General features: G+C 47.8%; 2 protein-coding genes and 1 non-coding gene across 4 annotated transcripts in view; 1 reads left to right on the forward strand and 2 right to left on the reverse strand.

Moving 5' to 3' along the window:
- Positions 1-22,454, reverse strand: part of ITGAL (integrin subunit alpha L) — a 44,202-nt gene that overhangs the window by 19,857 nt on the left and 1,891 nt on the right. For both annotated transcript variants that reach the window (XM_047087348.1, XM_047087347.1), the window contains exons 3-16: positions 22,055-22,149; positions 21,876-21,943; positions 20,133-20,250; positions 19,877-20,007; positions 18,642-18,787; positions 12,321-12,456; positions 12,016-12,166; positions 7,669-7,742; positions 7,456-7,588; positions 3,171-3,325; positions 2,711-2,848; positions 2,054-2,251; positions 1,777-1,907; positions 89-249 (exon numbers count right to left, since the gene is read on the reverse strand). In XM_047087348.1, the coding sequence (XP_046943304.1) occupies positions 89-249; positions 1,777-1,907; positions 2,054-2,251; positions 2,711-2,848; positions 3,171-3,325; positions 7,456-7,588; positions 7,669-7,742; positions 12,016-12,166; positions 12,321-12,456; positions 18,642-18,787; positions 19,877-20,007; positions 20,133-20,250; positions 21,876-21,943; positions 22,055-22,149 (1,835 nt within the window). The remainder of the gene's footprint in view (positions 1-88; positions 250-1,776; positions 1,908-2,053; positions 2,252-2,710; positions 2,849-3,170; positions 3,326-7,455; positions 7,589-7,668; positions 7,743-12,015; positions 12,167-12,320; positions 12,457-18,641; positions 18,788-19,876; positions 20,008-20,132; positions 20,251-21,875; positions 21,944-22,054; positions 22,150-22,454) is intronic.
- LOC124517786 (40S ribosomal protein S27-like) lies at positions 9,899-10,159 on the forward strand. Its single transcript, XM_047087349.1, has one exon. The coding sequence runs from the start codon at positions 9,905-9,907 to the stop codon at positions 10,157-10,159; it is 255 nt and encodes an 84-aa protein (XP_046943305.1). The 5' UTR covers positions 9,899-9,904.
- TRNAQ-UUG (transfer RNA glutamine (anticodon UUG)) lies at positions 14,596-14,680 on the reverse strand. Its single transcript has one exon. It is a non-coding gene; the product is annotated as a tRNA-Gln (tRNA).

The following is a 22,454-nucleotide window of genomic DNA, read 5'->3' on the forward strand; positions in this document are numbered from 1 at the left end:
GCAGGAGTTGGATGGTGGCAGATCCTGGGGCCATAAGCCTGCATCTGGGGTGGGCAGCTGCTCTGGGGAGCAGGAGAATGGCACTGACCTTGAAATTGGGGGGTAATAGGCTTAACCTGGAAACAGACTGTGATGTTAACTCCTTCTTTCTTCTTGTTACTGGCTGAATAGGAGCATTCCACTTCATGCACTGGGATCTCAGCCGGGGAGAAGGACATCAGAGTGAGGACATCTACTACAGGCCGGGAGCTGCAGGGCAGAAAACCACCAGCTCTCTCACTCTCGGCCTCAACTGCAGTCCCCAGTCAGACCTGGGACTCCAACCACCAGAGTCCAGAGGACTCTCCTTCCTGAAAGCAGACCTCAACGTCCCTGTCTCCTTGAAATGGTAATAATAATTATAATTCACTAGGGCTTCCCGGTTTCTTCTAGCAACCTTCTGATCCACTTTCCATACAGAAGGATGAGCTTTCAGAAAGAGAAAACATAGGCAGCTACTTCCACGCTTATAACCCTTCACTGATGCTACATGATATTCAGAATAAAATCCAAACTTGTTACTATCCATGCCACACTGGCTGCCTCTCCACTCTTATTTCCTCCCACCCTCTCCTTTGGTTGACGTTCCCGCCAAGTAAAACGTTTGCCTGCCTTATGGCCTCAGCACATCCTGAGCTTTCTACCTAGAAAGCTCTCATCCCAGATTTCTGCAAGCCTGGCTCCTTCTCATCTTTCAAGTCCCAGCTCAAATATCACCTCCTCAGAGAAGCCTTTCTTGGCCACCCGATCTAGAATAAGTCTCCCCTAGTCTTCTGTCTCACAGAACGCTGTTCACTTCCCCCATGGCACTTACCACAATTTGCAATCACCTACTTGTGTGTTTAATCTTGTATTATATATTTCCCCCCCACCTGCACAGTCTGTACCCAATGGGTGGTTCAGTATTAAGACACAGCAGGTGCTAGGGTGCCTAGGCGGCTCAGTCGGTTGAGTGTCTGACCTCAGCTCAGCTCATGATCTAGTGGCTAGTGGGTTAGGGCCCCACATCGGGTTCGTTGCTGTCAGCCTGTCAGCACAGAGCTCACTTTGGATCTCTGTCCCCCTCTCTCTGCCCCTCTCCCACTTGCGCTCTCCCGGCCCTCCACAGCAGGTGCTCAGTAAATGTCTATTCACTATATGATGTTACATGATGCCTCCAGTAACTCTAAGATATGGTCAAGACAGGAAATGTCTTCACCAGTTCAAAGATGAGGAAACTGAGGTCCTGAGAAGCTAAGTGACTGGGGTGCGATCATCCAAGAAGTAAATGGCAGAGCTTCAGCCTGAATCCAGGTGACCAGGTTCTAAAGCCATCACAGGATCTTTAATGTCAGACAGGCCTGGGTTCAAATCCCAGTCTGTCACTGAATTGTAGCTGTTTAAACTGGAGTAAGACAGGGGCGCCTGGGTGGCTCGGTGGGCTAAGCGTCTGACTTCGGCTCAGGTCGTGATCTCACGGTTTGTGAGTTTGAGCCCCACGTCGGGCTCTGTGCCGACAGCTCGGAGCTTGGGTCCTGCTTCAGATTCTCTGTCTCCCTCTCTCTCTGCCCCTCCTAGCTTGTGCTCTGTGTGTCTCTCTCTCAAAAATAAATAAACATAAAGAAAAATAAATAAATAAACTGGAGTAAGACATGAAGCCTGTATAGGAAGGGTACCTATGTGACAGGGTTGGGGGAAGACCAAAAGAGTCCTGCTACATAGTAACTGCTCTAAGGATGATTAGCAGTCCCGTCTTACCTGAGTATGATCACCTGCCCTTCCGCTCCCACAGCCACATCTGTCAGGCCATCTCCTCCAAGGTCTTTCACCCCATGAATGGAGCGTCCAAACCACCGAATTCCTGAGAACAGCTGGGCCCCTTCTATCCGCTGAGACCAAGAGAAAAATTCATGCTAAGTTAGGGAGAGGACAGGCCGGAGTGGGAGGAAGAGTCGGGGTGGGGAGTGGGGTCTGGGCTTGGAGGCTTCTGGGTGCCTGGGAAGAGGTTTTAGTTGGCGGGCAGGGCGCCTCTCACCTGGCTTGGCTGGGGGCTCAGCCCACCATGCTGCCCGTTGAAGATGTACACAGCCCCCTGCCCCTCCAGAGGGGCCCCCACAGCCACGTCCGCCAGCTCATCCCCATTGATGTCGGTCAGGGCCGTGATAGCTGCTCCAAATCGCCCGAGAGGGTAGCCAGGATCCCCCTGCAGTTCTGAGACCACTTCGAACCCCAGCTGGGAAGGAGCAAAGTAACAGGTCACTCAGTCACTCTGCAAGCATTCGCAGGGTGGGGCACCGCGAACAGGAAGAACGCTGAAGAAAGGTCAGATGTGGTCCCTCAAAGAATCGGTATGGTGCTGGCAGACTCACCTGGGCTCAGGGCCCAGCTCCACCCCTTGCTGTCTGTGTGACCTTGGGGCTTTGGAAAGTGACCCAGCAGGGCTCCCGTTTATGAAAGAAAGCTCAGAGCTACTCAAAAGGTGACTTGGAGGACCAAATGAGGTCTCGTATAAACAGAAGGTTTGACACTTGCACACAGCCCACCCACCCAAGGATCAGCGATTATCTGTCGGTTGTTCTAAAGATCTGATTCACCAGGATCAGACAGAGAAAGCCTTTCAGAATAGCTGGGACCTGGATCGGCCAGGGGATCTGTTTCTCCCACCCCTTCAGGTCAGGGTCCTGGTCCCCACCTGTTTTCTCTGGTAGACAAACACCCTGCCTCCCCTCTGCTCCCCATAGAACAGGGGGGCTCCAATCAGCAGCAACTCTGTCTCCCCGTCTTGGTCCATGTCAACGCCACACAGCTCGCCGCCGAAATAAGAGCCAATCTGCAGGGAGAGGAAGACGTTTGAGGAAGCACCTGCGAGCTGGACACCTGCCTCCCCTCAGCTGGACCATGTCCGTCTTACTCCAATCCCTCAAATGAAGGTTGAGGTCCTGGACTCCCCCCACCTAGCACCTGTATGAATTAGGACAAGGTGGGTTCTCTGAGGTTCAGTTTCTTCAACTGGGAAGTAGAGGTGACAAAGCTTACCTCAGAGGGCTTTGTGAGGACCGAACCTAACAGTGCTTGGCACAGGGCCTGCCAGCAGACAGCAGGGAGCATGACCAGTGCCCCATGTGTCCCTGATCCCCTAGGGCCACGCTTACCTGGATCCCATCTATTTTCTGGACCTGGCTCCAGTGTCCTCTGCCCTTCAGCTCCTGGAACAGCAGCACCCTCCCCACATGCTGGTATCGGGGGGCTCCAACCGCCAGCAGCGATGTGAGCGTTTTGTCGGAGGGCAGCCAGGTCACAGTGTAACCTGTGGGGTGGGGGGAGAGAATGAGAGAATGGGAGGGGGCTGGTGCTTGGAATTAGGAACACAATGGCTGCTGCAAAAAGGTAAAACCCAGGGGCAAACAGGGCAGAGACTGGAAAACTGGGTTAGCAGCAAAGCTACATTGAAACAGCCAGAGAACCTTCTCCTGAGAAGAGCAGCCACATGCTTCTCGTGGCACAAATCCCGCCATCCTGGTCGAAGGTTGCATTTGTCAAACTGGACAACATGCAAGGAAAGAGCAGCCACGTAGAACAGGGTAACCATGGTGCATCTTCCCGAGACTCAGCTGACCTGAAGGTTGGTAAGGGAGACTACACATTTGACTTGTTGTTGTTGTTGTTTTTACTTTATTGTTTTGAGAGAGAGAGAGATCGGGAGCAGAGGAGGGGCAGAGGGAGAGAGAGAGAAAGAGAGAATCCCAACCAGCGCAGAGCCCGACACAGGGCTCCATCTCATGAACCGTGAGATCATGACGTGCGCCAAGATCAAGAGTCAGAAGCTTAACCAACTGAGCCACCCAGGCGCCCCTACACTTCTTAAAAATCAAAAAATACAATGAGATATATTAGCAAGAAGAGTGCAAAATCTGCGCGGACATTAAAAATAGAGCAGGAGACCTGAAAAAAATCTGTTTGAAGTTATCACTCCAGGCTATCTTCCTACTTCATTGCTAGTGTGTGCGGCAAGGTTTTCTCGTTGCTGGAATGTCTGAGGAAATGCTGCAGGAAACCGGACCAGGGATTGGGCTCGAGCCAGGATCCACCTAGTAGGAATGCTCTGATTCAAGAGATGACTGACTCAATTTCATCTTCTCTACTTAGAGTAGTTGCAAGTGAGTGAGAAAACAGAGACAACCGAGATGATATGGCACAGACAGGAAGGGTGAAGAGGCTGAACCACTTTCCCGTTCATTTGTGAACATTCCTGAAGCACAGGGGTTAGGAACTTGTCCTTTGAAATCAGAGACGAGGTTATTATTCCTTGTGCTGATACTTCCTAGCTGTGTGATCTTGAATCGATTATGCCTTGCCACTAAGGCTCAGTTTTCTCGTCTCCCATCCAAGTACTAACCAGGCCCGACCCTGCTTAGCTTCCGAGATCATACGGATCGGGCGCGTTCAGGGTGGTATAGCTGTAGACTCAGTTTTCTCATCTAAATAATGGGATAATAGGAACCTCATAAGGTGGTTTTGAGGATTAAAGAAGACCACGGATATAAAATGCTTAGTGCTATGCTAGTGATATCTAAACTAAGATCTGAAGGATAGTGGCATCACAGGCACCCAAGATTATATTTATTTTTTATTTTTATTTTTTTTAGCAGGAGTTGAAAGTTTTCTTTTTTTCTTTTTGAAGTATAGTTGGCACAAAGTTATATATACGCAGTCATATACCTATATATACATATAAAATACACATACATATATATACATATACATGTATATATACATCTATAATCACATCCCTCTGTCCCTCCCTCCCTCTCTCTCCATATATATATATGTATATATGCAGTGTGTGTGTGTGTGTGTGTGTGTGTGTATGTGTGTGTCTCTAGTGTGACAGGTGCTTAACTAGAGATTAAACGTCGGGTTATTTCTTCTTCAGTGAGTGAAACCGCCAGCTAGCTTGCAGTATACTGGGGGACACAAAAGCACCCTGAAGGCACTAGGGTAGAAGCTATAGGGTAAGTGTGGTGGTTACCAGCACAGACTTTGGGGCTACACTACCTGGGTTCCACCTACTAGTTTTGTGACCCTGGGCAAGTTATTTAAACTCTCCTGGGCTCAGCTCCTTCATCTATAAAATAAAGGTAATAAAAATACTCACAGGGTTGTTATAAGAATAAAATGAGATAAACTAAGATAAAATATGTCAATACATCCCATGCACTTAGAACAGTGCCTGGCAGGGGCACCCGTGTGATGCCTGATGCCCCTGATGCAGATGGCTCAGTTGGTTGAGTGTCCAACTTAAAAATTTTTTTTTACGGTTTATTTATTTTTGAGAGAGAGAGAGACCAACAGAGTGTGAGCAGGGGAGGGACTGAAAGAGAGGGAGACATAGAATCCAAAGCAGGCTCCAGGCTCTGAGCTGTTAGCACAGGGTCTGACGTGGGGCTCGAACTCATGAACGATGAGATCATGACCTGAGCAGAAGTTGGATGCTTAACCGAGTGAGCCACCCAGTTGCCCCAAGCACCCAACTCTTGATTTTGGCTCAGGTCACGATTCCAGGGTCGGGGGATCGAGCCCTGCATCAGGTGCCGCACTGAGCATGGAACCTGCTTAAGATTCTCTTTCTCTCCCTCTGCCCCTCTCCCCGACTCACATGCTCACTCGCTCTCTCTCTCTAAAATAAAAAAAGGAAAAAACAAGAAAACAGTGCCTGACACATAATACTCAGTAAAGAATATCGAAAGAAAAAAGAAAAAATTGTGGAGAGCAGTCTCCCTCAGAAGGGTATATGAAAGGGGCACCTGGGTGGCTCAGTCGGTTAAGCGTCTGACTCCAGCTCAGGCCATGATATCATGGTTTGTGGGTTCGAGCCGCATCGGACTCTGTGCTGACAACTCAGAGCCTGGAGCCTGCTTCGGATTCTGTGTCTCCCCCTCTCTCTGCCCCTCCAATGCTCATGCTCTGTCTGTCTCTATCTCTCAATAAGAAGTAAATGTTAAAAAAAAAAAATGTACCCGGGATTTAATTTATGGGTCAGATGCAAAGATGACACAGAGAGGTTCGCTGCCATTGAAAGAAGTTTATTATGCACAGCTCTCCATAGCAGGAGGCATGGGCACGACAGGCCATGCAGGGCCACGTGGCAGAAGCACCAGGGTCAGTGAGGAAGCAGAAGGAGAGAGGAGAAAATGGCCCAGAGCCCTTATTGTACTTTTGGTAGGAAGGAATGTGAGGTAGCATAGGCCAGCTTGAGCAAGCTTAGGATGGGATGGTTTGAACAATGTTGGCCGGCTCTGGTCTATAGAGCTGGTCCTTGGCTGACTAGAGATTGAGGTCAGGGAGAATATGGGCTTGGTGTGTGAAAGTTATGGTAAAGGAGGTGGTTGGGAATACAGGCTCAGGGCTGGCTGGTTGGCATGTGGAAGGCCTGCTCACAGGTCACTTGTTTACTCTCTGTGGGAACTAGCTAGCCCTGGCAGGGGCAGTCTCTCCAGGATTCATAAGGCCTCAAGATGTCTAAGCATCAGGGTCACCTGGGTAGCTCAGTCAGTTAAGCGTCTGACTCTGGCTCAGGTCATGATCTCACAGTTTCTGAGCTCGAGCCCTGTGTCTGGCTCTATGCTGACAGCTCAGAGCCTGGAGCCTGCTTTGGATTCTGTGTCTCTCTCTCCCCCTCCCCCTTTTGCACATTCTCACTCTCTCTTGCAAAAATAAATAAACATTAAAAAAATTTTTTAAAAACCCGCTGTCTAACCATCATAAAATACACAAAATAAAAACATGATTACTACACAGCAGAGGAGCTACTAGGGGAAAAATTAAGAATGTTACGGATATATTTTTTTTTTAATTTTTTTTTTTTAATTTTTTTTTTTTCAACGTTTTATTTTTATTTTTGGGACAGAGAGAGACAGAGCATGAACGGGGGAGGGGCAGAGAGAGAGGGAGACACAGAATCGGAAACAGGCTCCAGGCTCTGAGCCATCAGCCCAGAGCCTGATGCGGGGCTCGAACTCATGGACCGCGAGATCGTGACCTGGCTGAAGTCGGACGCTTAACCGACTGCACCACCCAGGCGCCCCTAAATTTTTTTTTTTAACGTTTATTTATTTTTGAGACAGAGAGAGACAGAGCATGAATGGGGGAGGGGCAGAGAGAGAGGGAGACACAGAATCGCAAGTAGGCTCCAGGCTCTGAGCCATCAGCCCAGAGCCCGACGCGGGGCTCGAACTCACGGACCGCGAGATCGTGACCTGAGCTGAAGTCGGACGCTTAACCGACTGAGCCACCCAGGCACCCCTATTACGGCTATATTTAAACTCTGAGTTTGTTCATGCTGGTTGATTAATTGCTTTCATTATTATTTTGAAAGTTGGTCTCAGTGACTCTGGCCCCTAAGATCAAAAGAACCCAGCAGAAAAGAAAAGTACTTACCTAAATATCCTGCTCTTGCTTCTGGTGTCAGCGGTTCATTCCCAACAAATCTATCATCCTGCAGTTTGGCATCCATGTCTAGAAAGCCCCCAGCCCAATCCTTGGCTCCGACTGCCCCCACGACACCATGACCCTGCCCAGGGAAGGAGACGAGCGGGCTCAGCCACATTCCCATAACGTCCGCCAGCCCCCTGCTTCAGGCCCGCCACTCACCTGGCTGAGGTCAGCGCTGATCCCACTGGAGGACAGCTCCATGTTGAAGGATGTCAGGTCCTGTTTGCTCGTGCCTGGGGGACAAGGTAAAGAGCATGGGTGGACCCCAGGGAGCAGCAGGGACAGTGATACTGGAGAAAAGACTGAGAAAGAAGCATGGGACCGACCTTCGGACACAGAAGGAAGAGCCCACATCACAGTCAGACTGGGCAGTGACTTAGGCAGAGTCTGATGTGAAAGGGCACGAGCCCCAGACTCGGTACGGCCAAGGTGGAGCCCTGGAGTTCTGTTCCCGCTCAGGCTTCCCCGCTGCAAGGGCTGGAGCCCCCACCCCTCCTGGCGAACCAGACTGATTCTCCCCTTCCTGTTCTTCCTCCAACACATCACCAAGGCAAGATGGTTCTACCTTCAATGCATCTGCCCCCTTCTCTGAAGGGTCAGTATTGCCGCCACAAGGGTCCAAGCCACTCTCCTCCCTTGCCTGGCTACTGCAGCAGCTTACTTACTTGGTCTCTGACTTCTTTCTTCTTGTCATGTCTATTTTCCACAGAGCAAGCTGGAGTAATCTTTCTTTTTTTTAATTTTTTTTATTTTTAACGTTTATTTATTTAGTTATTTTGAGAGAGAGAGAGAGAGAGAACAAGCGGGGGAGGGCCAGGGAGAGAGGGAGAGAGAATCCCAAGAGGGCTCTGCGCTGACAGCAAGGAGCCCGATGTGGGGCTTGAACTCACGAACTGTGAGATCATGACCCGAGTGGAAACCAAGAGTTAGACGCTTAACCCACCGAGCCACCCAGGCGCCCCTGAGTAATCTTTTTAAAAAATGTAGGGGCGCCTGGGTGGCGCAGTCGGTTAAGCGTCCGACATCAGCCAGGTCATGATCTAGCGGTCCGTGAGTTCGAGCCCCGCGTCGGGCTCTGGGCTGATGGCTCGGAGCCTGGAGCCTGTTTCCGATTCTGTGTCTCCCTCTCTCTCTGCCCCTCCCCCGTTCATGCTCTGTCTCTCTCTGTCCCAAAAATAAATAAAAAACGTTGAAAAAAAAATGTATATCAGACCACACATTTCCCTTTCTTAAAAAGCTCTTCATTACTTGCCATTGCTCTTTGTTGTTTATTTAAAAAACATATTTTTAAATGTTTATTTATTTTTGAGAGGGGGGGAGGGGCAGAGAGACAGAAGAAGAAAGAATTTCAAGCAGGCTCTGCACTCTCAGCACGGAGCCCAACTCAGGGCTCAAACCCACAAACCATGAGATCATGACCTGAGCTGAAATCAAGAGTTGGATGCTTAACCGACTGAGCCACCCAGGCACCCCTGCCATCACTCTTTAGATTAAAACCCAAGCTACTGATGAGGAAATGGAAGGCCCTTGCCTCTCTCTCCAACCTTCTCTCATTTACTCAACACACTGCTATCACCGTGACCTTTTTCTGTTCCTCCAGCTTGCCTGCCCATCCCCCACCTCCGGGCCCCTGAGCTGATGATAAGGCTCTTTGCCCACATTCCTCACATGGCTGTTTGATTCTCATCTTTCGTGTCTCGGCTCAAATGTCATCTCAGAGTGAATTTCACCTCCATTAAAGAAAACAAAAAGGCATCTAGAAAGGCCTTCCTTGAAAAGCCTATCTATAGTGGCTTCCCCCACTCCCCCATAAACCTTTCTATCCAACTTATTCATTTTCTTTATAGCACTTATCATAATCTCTAATTATCCTGTTTGGTTTTTTTTTTCTTTATCCAACCCGAATACGAGCTCCATGTTGACACTACCCCTGAGTGCCTTGTTCACGGCCCCCGGTACCTGGTTGGTGCAAGCATGAATTAATACAATGAAAATCATCCCACCAGCCTTGCAAGGCTCCTGAGAGCAATGAATTAAATGATACAGATAAACTGTCTATTACCTGTAAGCTTTCAAGAAACGCACTGATTACTGTGAAGATTTGTTCATTCACTCTTAATAAATGTTTAGAACAACTAAATATTTGGTGCCATGGATACAACGGTCAAAAGGCAGACACAATGCTTGCCATGACAGACCTCACAGTGTGGCGTGGGAGGCAGACACGGAGCGGATGATTCAATACAACGGAAGTCTCAGGGGCCAGAATAGGGAACACACAGCCGTTACCACGACACCCAACCTAGACTCGAGTTCAGTGAGAGCTTGTCAGAGGCAGGGACATCTGAAATACGATCTGGAGACTTTCTGGCAGTGCTGACCTGCCCAAGAGAACATGCCTCTCGCGAAGGACCTCCTGCCCCCGTCCCCGGAAGAGGAGGAGAGGAAGCCCAAGAAGAAGCGCCTGGTGCAGAGCCCCAACTCTTACTTCACGGGCGTGAAGTGCCCAGGATGCTACAAAATCACGACCATGTTCAGCCACGTGCAGACCGTGGTGCTGTCTGGGGGCTGCTCCACCGTCCTGTGCCAGCCAACAGAAGGACAAGCAAGGCTCACGGAAGGATGCTCCTTCAGATGGAAGCAGCACTAAAAGCCCCGAGTCAACATGAGTGGGGAACTATCCCAACAAAGAGATTTAGGATTAAAAAAAATAATAAAATAAGATAGAATAGAATAAAATAAAATAAAATAAAATAAAATAAAATAAAATAAAATAAAATAAAATATGATCTGGAGCATGAGGAAAGGCAGGCCAGGATAGGGGATCAGAGCTCGATTTGTACACAGCCTACGAGGTACCAAGCACTTTGCTAAGCAGTGGTTAGGGCCTGAACTGTGTTCTGTAAAAAAAGATATTTTCACGTTCTAACCCCTAGTACTTCAGAATGTGGCCTTGTCTGGAAATAGGGTCTTTGCAGTGTAATTAAACTAAAATGAAGTCATCGGGGTAGGCCTTGATCCAATATGACTGGTGTCCTTATAAAAAAGGGAAATTTGGACACAGAGAGACAGACACACACAGAGAGAAGATGGCCAGGTGGCAGGAGGGATGCAGCTACAAGCCAAGGGATGCTAGGGACTGTGGGCGAACACTGGAAGTTAGGAGAGGCAAGGAAGCACTCTCTCCTAGAACCATCAGAAAGAGCACGCCCCTGCCGAACACTTCATTTCTGACTTCTGGCCTCCAGAACTGCAAGATGGTAAATTTCTGTTGCGTTAAGCCACTCAGTTTTTGGTACTCTGTTACAGCAGCCCTAGGAAACTAAAACAACAGTTAAACCTTCCAGTGCTGTGACATTGGTATTATCCCCATTCAGCAGAGAAAGAGCCTCAGGGAGAGAAACTGACCTGGCTGAGGTCACACAGCACAGGCAGAACGGATTCTTTTTTTTTTTTTTTTTTTTAAGTTTATTTATTTATTTTGAGAGAGAGAGAGAAAGAGTAGGGAGGGGCAGAGAGAGAGAGAGAGAGAGAGGAAGAAAGAGAATCCGAAGCAGGCTCCACACTGTTAGCCTGGAGCCTGATGAGGGGCTCAAACTCATGATCGTGACCTGAGTCAAAATCCAGAGTCAGACACTTAACTAACTGAGCCACCCAGGCCCCCCGACAGAGTGGATTCTTGAGTGGTCTACCCAATCCCGTTATATATACATAGCTTCGGGGAGCCTGGGTGGCTCAGTCGGTTGAGCGTCCGACTTCGGCTCAGGTCATGATCTCACGGTTCGTGGGTTCAAGCCTCGCGTCAGGCTCTGGGCTGACGCCTTACTCAGAGCCTGGAGGCTGCTTCAGATTCTGTGTCGCCTTCTCTCTCTGCCCCTCCCCTGCTCGTGCTCTGTCTCACTCTGTCTCTCAAAAATAAATAAATATTTTAAAAATCATATATACATTGCTTCTTCAACTGAACTGAACACCAAGCCTGTGTCCTAGCAAAGGGGCCTTCCCAGAAAGAATCATGTACCTTTCAGCAGACTAGGATTCCTGGGGAATTACCCTTCCAAGGCAAGTGTTCTATCCAGAGGCTACAGTCATAACCTTTTATTCTGGGCCAAGAGGGCCCATGGGCTCCCTGCGCTCAGCCGCTGTCCACTTGCCCATCTTAAGTAATTTGAAGATAAGTAAAAATGAGGGAGCTGGCAGAGGAGGGGGCGGAATTATAGTCTTTCCAGAGCCCTCGGTTGACACCAGCAAAATAGGGGTCAATTCTGGCTCCACCCCAGACCAAGCTGAGCTTTCCAAAGAAGATGGAATTTCAAAGGGAAACAGAAGCTGGTCCTTAAAGCATCCTCTCCTAAATTTCCTCCTGAGGTCCTATTCCAGGAGAGCTCTTGACACAGCGTTAGATACTCCATAAGTGCGCGTTATTATTACTGTGTCTCTAGTCTGATGTCCCAGAAGTGTTTCTGTAAACAACTTCCCAGACTCTCTCTCCCCGGGTCAGCCACTCACCCTCAATGGCATAGATCTTCTTTTGCAGCTCAGTGAACAGATCTTTAAGCTTCTCGAACGTGGCCAGAATCTTTACAAACTCCTTTGCAGGTTTTGAGGCAAACTTGTGGAGCGTTTCCTGACTTTCCTTGGTTTCAAAATGCTTTCCGATCTGTGAGGGAGTAAAGAGTGGAGAGCTGGCATTCCCAGAATCACAGACCAATTTTCTAATATTTTCACAAAGCTTTGGCCCCAAGGAGAAAGGGGAGTGGGGGTTCAGGAACAGGAGAGGAAAGAGGGGACAAGCCAGGGGCCAGGGCCCGTACCCCAATGATGTAGCGGATGATGTCTTTGGCTGAGTCAATGTTCTGATCTGAGTCAGTGGCTTCCCCGTCAGTGATGATGATAAGCACTTTGGTGGCATCTGGCCGGGCCCCCCGGTCTTGCCGGAACACCTTTTCCCTGTGTCCAGGAAGGCGGGCGATGTGAAAGACTCCTCCGGATCATGGTCTCCCTGACTCATCCAGCTCATTAAGTCACTGTCCTGCTGATTATGCAAAAGCCCTTCTCCCATCCCCCAGGCAGGTATTCCCAGCCTTCAAAGTTCTCTTCTGAACCGCCTACCTAACCCTACCTCGCCCTTGCTGCCACACCTCTCCTCCTGACCCTGCTCTTCCACAGAATTCTGGGCGGCCAGGGGGCTGTCCCCAGAGCCCATGGGCAGCAACAGGGAGGCTTTCTGAGGAGCTATCTGGGCTTCCTACGCTCCAGTTCAACCACATGCAACTACTCTCTCACCAGTTAGACGTGCTGGGGATCCAGGTGAGATTTCAGTGCGGAAAACGGGCTCCACGGCTGGAGAAAACTGGGAAGTCACTTTTCCAGAGCAAGCTAATCTAGCACCCCCTATCCACCCTGCCTCCCCCACCATCGCCAGGCCACCTGTAGACCTCTGCTACAGCAAGTCTCCCAGGGGACTGAAGTGACTTGTTTCCATGTCAGTTTTCCCCAAACCGCGAGTTCCTCAAGGAAGGACCACGTCTGATTTGCTTCTGTATCCCTGGCTCCTGACAGAGTAGGCACTCAGCGCATGTGACATAAAAGGAGGACGGGAGTACTGAATGTCGGACAGGTCAAGGCTCCAAAGTCCCACCTGTCCACAGCCTCTTTCTGAAGCAAGAAAGGGTGCCCACGGCTTCTGTTGGGACAGCAGCTCTATGTGTACCATCTGATCCTTCCCTCCCCACCCCACAGCCAACAGAGATGGACAATTAACCCAAGAGTAGCAGGTCTACAACCCCTGACTTATGACATGACCTGCTTTGGGAGCAGAAGCTCAAAGTCACACAGAGGGGCTGCGGCGGCAGGTGGAGGAGAGACGCAGAGAAAAGGGCAGGAAAGCCCCCTGGAAGCTTTAGAATGGAGGAGCTCTGACAGGCAGGGCTGAGACTCCTGTTCTATCTTGGATGCAAACTGTTTCCCCAAACTCTGTCCACACGGACATGGCCTCTCATAGCTGTTCATGGATTTCCACCCAGGTTCCAAATTTTTTAAAATGTTTATTTATTTTTGAGAGAGAGAGAGCAAGCAAGCACACGTGTGAGTAAGTGAGCCGGGGAGGGGAAGACAGAGAGGGAGACACAGAATCCAAAGCAGGCTCCAGGCTCTAAGCTGTCAGCACAGAGCCCGACGTGGGGCTCAAACTCACAAACCATGAGATCATGACCTAAGCCGAGGTCAGACACTTAACCGACTGGACCACTCAGGTGCCCTGATTTCCACCCTGGTTTAAACCACCATCACCTCTCATCTGGATTTTTCGGTAGCCTCCTACCTGGCCTCCCTGCTCCCATCCTTGCCCCCTCCACAGGCTAATAGCAGCCAGAGGGATCCTTTTATTTTATTTTTTTTTTCAACGTTTATTTATTTTTGGGACAGAGAGAGACAGAGCATGAACGGGGGAGGGGCAGAGAGAGAGGGAGACACAGAATCGGAAACAGGCTCCAGGCTCTGAGCCATCAGCCCAGAGCCTGACGCGGGGCTCGAACTCCCGGACCGCGAGATCGTGACCTGGCTGAAGTCGGACGCTTAACCGACTGCGCCACCCAGGCGCCCCAGAGGGATCCTTTTAAAAACATAAATCAGATGATCACCCCTCTGCTCAAAACCTCCAATGGACTTGTCTTCTCACTTTGAGGGAAAGCCAAAGTCCTCACTATGGCCTCCAAGTCCCTAAGTACTTGGATTCCCAGGTTCTCTCTGACCTCACCTCCTACTACTTCCACCCTTATTTACTTCTCTCCAGCCACACTGGTGTCCTGGTTGTTCTTGGAGCCTCCTAAGCACATTCTCATCTCATGGCCTTTGCTATTCCCTCTGCCTGGGACAGTTTCCTCACCTTCAACGAGTCTTTGCTCACAGGTAACCTTCCCTCATCTTCCTACTGAATATTGCTTGCTTTTTCTTTTTTCTTTTTTAATCTTTATTTATTTTTGACAGAAAGAGAGAGAGAGAGAGACAGAGTGAGAGCAGGGGAGGGAACAGACAGAGAGGGAGACGCAGAATCCAAAGCAGGCTCCAGGCTCCGAGCTGTTAGCACAGAGCCTGACGTGGGGCTCGAACCCACGAACCGCGAGATCATGACCTGAGCCAAAGTCAGACGCTTAACCGACTGAGCCATCCAGGCGCCCCTGCTTTATTTTTCTTTATAAAACTTACATCTTCTACTATATTATCAAATTGACTTCTTTATCCTATCTGTTGCATTTCTCTCCCCTAATACAATGTTGAACCTCGAGAGGGTAGAGATTTTTGTTTCAATTACTGCTCTATTCCCAGAACCTAGAACTCGGCATACATGGCCAAAACCAGCCCACAGCTTGTTTCTGTATGGTCCATGTGTAAAAAATGGCTTTTATCTATTTTTTAAAAGAATTACAAAACAAACAAAGAAGAATATGCAAGAGATACTAGATGTGGCCAGAAAGCCTAAAATATACTACCCAACTCTTTTCAGAAAAAATTAGCCAAGTCCTGGCCTTGAATACTGCCTGGCACACAGTCAGGTAGTCAAGAAATATTTATAAAATATATTTCTATGGCTGCTCCTTTTTGCTTCTACAGTTGACACCTTTTGGGGTAACTTTCCATCCTATCATGACCTCTTTCTCTAAGAAACTGCCCCCTTCCCACAGAGGTGGGACCCCAGAATCCACATCTGTGCTATGTGACTTTATGCCACAGAGCAGAACTGGATGGACCCGTGGACACCTAACCCAGGCTCGGCCAATCAGATTTTCTCTCCTGGAAGCTGGAATTCGGGTTGCTCATCCGAACTGAGGAACTGAGGCTGCTATTTTTTTTCCATGGACATGGCTTGCCACGGACCCACCAAAGCTGTCCATAGACAGGGAAGAATAAGCAGACAGGACAGGTCAAGTGAGCCCCAGAAGAAAAGAGGTGGAAACACATCTGTAGAGTCTTAAGGACCTGCATCACTTGCATGTGTAACTAATGCAAATTCAACTATACCTGCCCAGCAAAGGAATGAAAATGTGAAAAACAAGCATCATAGCACAGGAGGCCCATGCGGCTCTTTCAATGGATTTGAGTGTGTGCCCAGGGGAGCATGAGATGGAAGATATAATTCTCTTATTCCCCAAATTGCTTCCATGTTTCCACGTTTCCAGTTTTCATAGCCACTTTAATGTTGAAAGATGGGCATTTCTGGCTCAGTCGGTTAAGCGTCAGACTCTTGGTTTTGGCTCAGGTCGTGATCTCATGGTTTCGTGGGTTTGAGCCCCGTGTCGGGCTCTGTGCTGGCAGTGTGGAGCATGTTTGGGATTCTATCTCTTCCTCTCTCTGCCCCTCCCCCATTCTTGCCGTCTCTTTCTCTCAAAATAAATAACTATAGGTCTTAAAATTTTTTTTTAATGTTTCTTCATTTTTGAGAGAGAGACAGAACGTGAGAGTGGGTAGGGGGAGAGAGAGGGGGACACAAAATCCGAAGCAGGTTCCAGGCTCCGAGCTGTCAGCACAGAGCCGGATGCGGGGCATGAACTCACAATCCGCAAGATCATGACCTGAGCCAAAGTGGGACGTTTAACTGACTGAGCCACCCAGGTGCCCCAGGAAAGGTTTTTTTTTTTTTTTTAATGTTTATTATTTCTGAGAGAGAGAGAGACAAAGCATGAGCAGGGGAGGGGCAGAAAGAAAGGAAGACACAGAATGCGAAGCAGGCTCCAGGCTCTGAGTGTCAGCACAGAAGCCCGATACGGGACTCAAACCCACGAACCATGAGCACATTACCTGAGCCGAAGTCAGACGCTTAACTGGCTGAGCCACCCAAGCACCCCCAAGGTAAGTATTTTTTTAAATATACAATATGGGGGAGCGTGGCTGGCTCAGTTAGTAGAGCATGCAACTCTCAACTGAATTCTCAGGGTTGCTAGTTCAAGCCCCACGATGGGTATGGAGCCTACTTTAAAAAAAAATAAATGAAATGAATGAACGAATGAATGAATGAATGAATAAATAAATACATAAAATAAACAAACAAACGGACTCCTGGGAGTTGTAGTTTGGTCCGCTTGTGCTGGCACTGCTATTGGCTCGTGCTAGCCTCTGTCTGTCTGTGGGCAAGCGCCACTGTGGTGTTCAAGAACAGCCCGTGGAAGAATCATTTGAAGAGGTGGTGATGAAGGTCATACAACAGGCGTGGACGTGTTTGGATTTCCAACAGCTACCCTGCTGGATTGCCGTGGCAGATATGCCCCAAATGTAGCATTTTTCAGTGCACGTGAGGACAGAAGCCCAACACAAACATGTTCACTCCGAGGCCGCAGGATTCTGAAAGGGATTTCCAGAACCCTTTCAGAAGACAGAAGCTAGAACAAAAATCCCCAGAGTCAAAGACACTACAGGAAGATTCACCTGGAGTGAGGCAGAGGGTCTGTGAGTGTCAGGGCTGTGGAAAATCCTTCAGGCAAAAAGGCAGTCTAACCTTGCGTGAGAGAATCCACACTGGTCAAAAGCCCTTTGAGTGGACCCACTGTGGATAAAGCTTCAGGGGCAAAGGCAATCTTGTCACATTTCAGCAAAAACACAAAGGAGAGAAGCCCTATCAGTGCAAGGAGTGTGGGACAAACGTTAGTCAACGAGGTAGTCTGGCCGTTCATGAAAAACTCCACCCTGGACCGAAACCCTATGAGTGTGCTATTTGTCAGAGAAACTTCAGGAATCAAAGTAATCTTGCTGTTCAAAGAAGAGTTCACAGCAGTGAAAACCCCTATAGATGTGATCAGTGTAGAAAAGCCTTCAGTCAGAAAGGAAGCTGAATTGTTCACATCAGAGTCCACACGGGCCTGAAACCCTATGCTGCATACAATGCAGGAAGAGTTTCTACACCAGGAGGAATCGTATCTTGCAAGGCAAAACACACACAGGAGAGATACCCTATCTGTGTGGCCAGTGTGGGAAAAGCTTCACTCAGAGAGGGAGTCTGGCTGTGCACCAGCAAAGCCATCCACAAAGACTCACCCTTTGATCACTCTCGTCACAGGAAGTTCTCTTCATGAATTAAAAGTACAAAAACCTTCAGATCAAGCAACTTATCCAATTCTATGGGATGAACGGTGACTCCTTCAGAAAGACCATCATGGGGTAGGGCAAACTGATTTTTCTCCTTTCCCCCAAATGAGTATGAAAAGTAAATGTCTTGTTTATTGCCCTTAACAATAACAACAAAATAAATAAAATACATAATATGGCCCTTCAACACACTCCAGCTACATTCATCTAGGCCTCACTTTAAACACAGCCATCTGGGGCGCCTGGGTGGCGCAGTCGGTTAAGCATCCGACTTCAGCCAGGTCATGATTTCGCGGTCCGCGAGTTCGAGCCCTGCGTCGGGCTCTGGGCTGATGGCTCAGAGCCTGGAGCCTGTTTCCGATTCTGTGTCTCCCTCTCTCTCTGCCCCTCCCCCGTTCATGCTCTGTCTCTCTCTGTCCCAAAAATAAATAAACGTTGAAAAAAAAAATTTAAACACAGCCATCTGGCATCTCTTTCTGTCCATGCGTCCTGTCCCTGTGCTTTAATAAAACCACCTTTTTTGCACCGAAAACAACAACAACAACAATAACAATAAAGCCATCTGGTCCAACTCTGGGAAAAAAACTTCTATAGTAGATTTAGGAAATCAGGATATGCTAGTTTCCAACGTGGACTTGAATATGTCGAATTTTAGAACAGTTCAAGGAATTCTTCAAGGACAATTTTGACTATCAGAGATTTTTGTTCACACACTGACTCCAGAAGCCGATCACCATCTATGATGGGACTCTACCATGGCTTCCATGTTCACAATCACTTTCCAAGTCTTAATTCTAGTCCCTCACGAGGTCTGGCCATATTCCCTGCTCCAAAGGTTTATGAGCTATCCCTGCATCCTCCCAAGAACTGCCCTGGGGGATTTAGTTAGTATAAAGTAGGTTTCTGTTACTTACAGTTAGAAGAAACTGTTCTAAAATAGCTCCACTTGAATTCTTCCAATAACCCGCCCCTTGCTGAGCCCACCTGTTGAGTTCCTACACCCTGAAACCCGAAGAAGCCAACGAAGAGTGGGCTCTCTCCTGCACAAGGGGACTCACGTGACATAGTTGATGGCATGAAAGGTATTGGTCAACAGCCGCATATGTTTTACTTTGCCCAGCAGAGCATCAGGGTTCTTCACCCTAACATAATCCAAGAAATCAAATTCTGTTTTGCATTCCGTGGAAAACTGAACCGCAGCAAACTAGAAAAAGAAGAAATGAAACGGCATTACATATCCCTTCCCACTTGTCTGTTCCAATCTATTTCTTTTAATTAATTAATTAATTAATTAATTTTAATTTACATCCAAGTTAGTTAGCATATAGTGCAACAATGATTTCAGGAGTAGATTCCTTAGTGCCACTTACCCATTTAGCCCATCCCCCCCTCCCACAACCCCTCCAGCAACCCTCAGTTTGTTCTCCATATTTAAGAGTCTCTTAAGTTTTGTCCCCCTCCCTGTTTTTATATTATTTTTGCTTCCCTTCCCTTATGCTCATCTGTTTTGTATCTTAAATTCCTCATGTGAGTGAAGTCATATGATATTGGTCTTTCTCTAATTTTGCTTAGCATAATACCCTCTAGTTCCATCCACGTCGTTGCAAATGGCAAGATTTCATTCTTTTTGATTGCCAAGGAATACTCCAATCTATTTCTTATCCGAGACCTGGGGAACCCAACTCCACATCCCTGCCTCAAAGCATTCTTTTGAAAATGAGGTAATATATACACAAACACAGAAATAAAATTAAATAAGCCTCTGATCCCTTACGTCGTGCTGTCTGCTGAACTCCTATCCTCTGGGTCAGCCTGCCTCACCAGTGGGGATGGCTTCTAGTAACCATATTTGTGCTGAATAACTACAGCTGGTTGGGCCACAGAGAGAGAGCCACTTGACTGAGGCTAGGCCAGTCAGAATCTATTCTCCGGGAATTTGGAATTTGCAGAGGGAGGGGTTGGTTGAGAGGCAAAAAAAAACCAAAACAACCCATCCTCCTGAAACCTTCACATGTGAACTTGGGAGCTTTCCACAGTCTCATGTGATCCAAAGAAGCTGAGGGAGCTAGTCTGCAAGAGAGAAGAGGGAAGCAAAAGCCAAAAAGAAACAGAAATGAGAACTAAGGAAAATCTTACAAGCTTTTTACTTCCTGGTTCTTGACTCTTCCAGAGGTCCAGTTACACCGTGGCTTTAGATTCTGGAGACACCTCATGCTAAATTTTTTTTATGCCTTAAGCTAGCTCAAGTAGGCATGTATTGCCTACAAACAGAAAAGCTAATTAATATATTTACCTGGTAGGAAGAGTTGCTGAGTTTCCTCATCACATCCTTCATGAAGTCCAGAATTTTCTGAAATTCATCTTGCTGCAGGCTCATTGAACCATCAAACAGAAATACCAAGTCTACGTTGCCCTTTATACATTCTACAGAGGCCAGACACAAAGGGACTTAATGAAGTGTCTCCATGGGTTGGCCTGCCCATGCTGGTTCCCTCGTATGAGCAACCACTTGGGAGAGATTTTTACCCATTAGATCCCCAGCTCCTTACCCTGATAACCAGGATGACTTTGCAGCACAGGACCCTTCAGATTCTGGTCGAAAAGGTAACACAGGCCACTCAGATAAACATTCTGGTCACATGTCCGAGACAGTCCAGGGTCACAGGCCTAAAGGAAGCAAAGGTTAAAAAAAGAAGGGTTAGGGCTTCCTTTTCCTGTGTGTCTTTTGGGCATCATCAGTCAAGAACAAGAACCTTCAGAGTCATCATCCCCTATCCTCACTCCCCACATCCAACTGGTTATGCCTAGAGGACAGAGTCTAAACTCTCGAGTTTGGCATTCATATTGTTTACAGTTGAGCACTACCCCACATTTCCAGGCCCTTCTTCTTCCATTCCCAATCACACATTCTGTGTTTAAGCCAAATCACTCACTATTCCCGGAATATACAGTGTTGTTTCTTTCATTTATGACTATCTCTCCTGCCAAGCTGCAATTTTTCTTGAAAGTCAGAGCTCATGTCATCTTTGTATCTCACTCCTCTGACCCCATCAGAACCCAGCACATCGGCTGGCATGTTAATAACAGCTAAGTAAACAAGGTCAAATTAAATACTGGGTAAATATTTCACTCAGCTAGCCTTCTATCTCTCACATACCTGTGTCAGAAGATGCTGCTGGGATGAACTGTAAAGACCAATGGGCTTACAATCAAATGGGAATTTGACTCCAATCCTGGCTCTACCTCTTTAAAACCATGTGACCTTGGGGCACCTGGGTGGCTCAGTTAGTTGAGCATCTGACTCTTGATTTCAGCTCAGGTCATGATCTCGTGGTTTGTGAGTTCGAGCCCCACGTCGGGCTCTGTGTTGACAGTGTGGAGTCTGCTTGGGATTCTCCCTCTCTCCCTGCCTCTCTCTCTCTCTCTCTCGATAAATAAACTTGATAAAAAATAAAATAAAATAAAACCATGTGACCTTGGCCAAGTCTCTTAACCTCTTTGGTTTTGCTTCCTCATGTGTAAAATGTGTATACTGATCCCTATCTACCCGAGTGTCTCAAGGGTTAAAAGAGATAAAGCAGTGATTCCCAAACGGCAGGCATTTGTGTACCATGGGACAATTTCTGCCATGTGGGTGTCTCAGGCATATTATTATTTATTTGATATTTTATTTACTTTAAATTTACTTTCTTAAAACTTTATTTTTTTTTAATTTTTTTAAACGTTTATTTATTTTTGAGACAGAGAGAGACAGAGCATGAACGGGGGAGGGGCAGAGAGAGAGGGAGACACAGAATCGGAAGCAGGCTCCAGGCTCTGAGCCATCAGCCCAGAGCCCGACGCGGGGCTCGAACTCACGGACCGCGAGATTGTGACCTGAGCTGAAGTCGGACGCCCAGCTGACTGAGCCACCCAGGCGCCCCACTTTCTTAAAACTTTAGCCTCATCCCAAGCAACTCAATCCAAGAAATCATGAATTTGATGTGTTGTATATTTTTCCTAAAAAACCATTAAATAAAAATGTAACTATAAAACATTAAACGCTTGCATACCACCAAAAATCATCTCTGTACATCAGTGGTCACAGATATTTCATATTTGGAAAAAACTGATATTGGGTCTCAAAAATAACTGGCTCATATTCAATTCTTAATAAACACTGATTGAATCAGAATCTCTCTGATGCTTTTAATCTTCTACAGGATCTTTATTCCATTTTCCTTTCTTCTTCTCAATCTCTCCTTAGCGTCAAGCTTCACTGGCTCTCATATCACACTATACAAAATTCTTACCAAAAGGCTTCCCTTTGTGGAGTCTGTCGCCAGGGTCATTCCCAAGTACTTGGAGGTATAGTTGGAACCTGTAGACACCAGGAGATTGGGCTGGAGGAATTTAGGCAACCCAGGTGTGGTGGGCCAGCCTCAATTTCCCTGGGACACCATTCCTCCCAGTTTTCTCACCAGTTACTCACCATGCAGGCTGACTGGGATGCAGTGGCCAGTGCCTGCCTGGCACTGATAGAGGTTTCCTGTGCTGTTCCCCTCACCTGGAGCTCCTACGACAACCCTGATGAGAAATCTCGCCTGTGAGATTGAGTTGTCCCGTTTTTTACGCACCCACTCCTACCCACTGAGGGTTCAGATCCACAAGAATCTCAAAGCAATGCAGCCACTCCCTTTTGGGGAGGCTCCTCAGCTCCTACCCCTTCCCTGTGGAATCCCAGATAAGATAAGCCAATACGTCAAAATTCTGGAAAGTTAAGGATCTTTTTCCATTTATTGTCTAGAAAAACTGAGGTCCAGAGAATGATGTGGGACAATGTCACATTATGAGTTCGTTCCATCAGTCATCAATTCAAATTCAATTCAGTT

This window comes from Lynx rufus, unplaced genomic scaffold, assembly GCF_022079265.1.
Source record: "Lynx rufus isolate CCGP_SWC_20201006 ecotype Redwood Valley unplaced genomic scaffold, mLynRuf1.p SCAF_23, whole genome shotgun sequence".
Classification (NCBI taxonomy): Eukaryota; Metazoa; Chordata; class Mammalia; order Carnivora; family Felidae; genus Lynx; species Lynx rufus.

Bases quoted from the DNA above. Each gene is read 5' to 3' on its own strand.
- LOC124517786 (XM_047087349.1), top strand. From the start codon at position 9,905: ATGCCTCTCGCGAAGGACCTCCTGCCCCCGTCCCCGGAAGAGGAGGAG.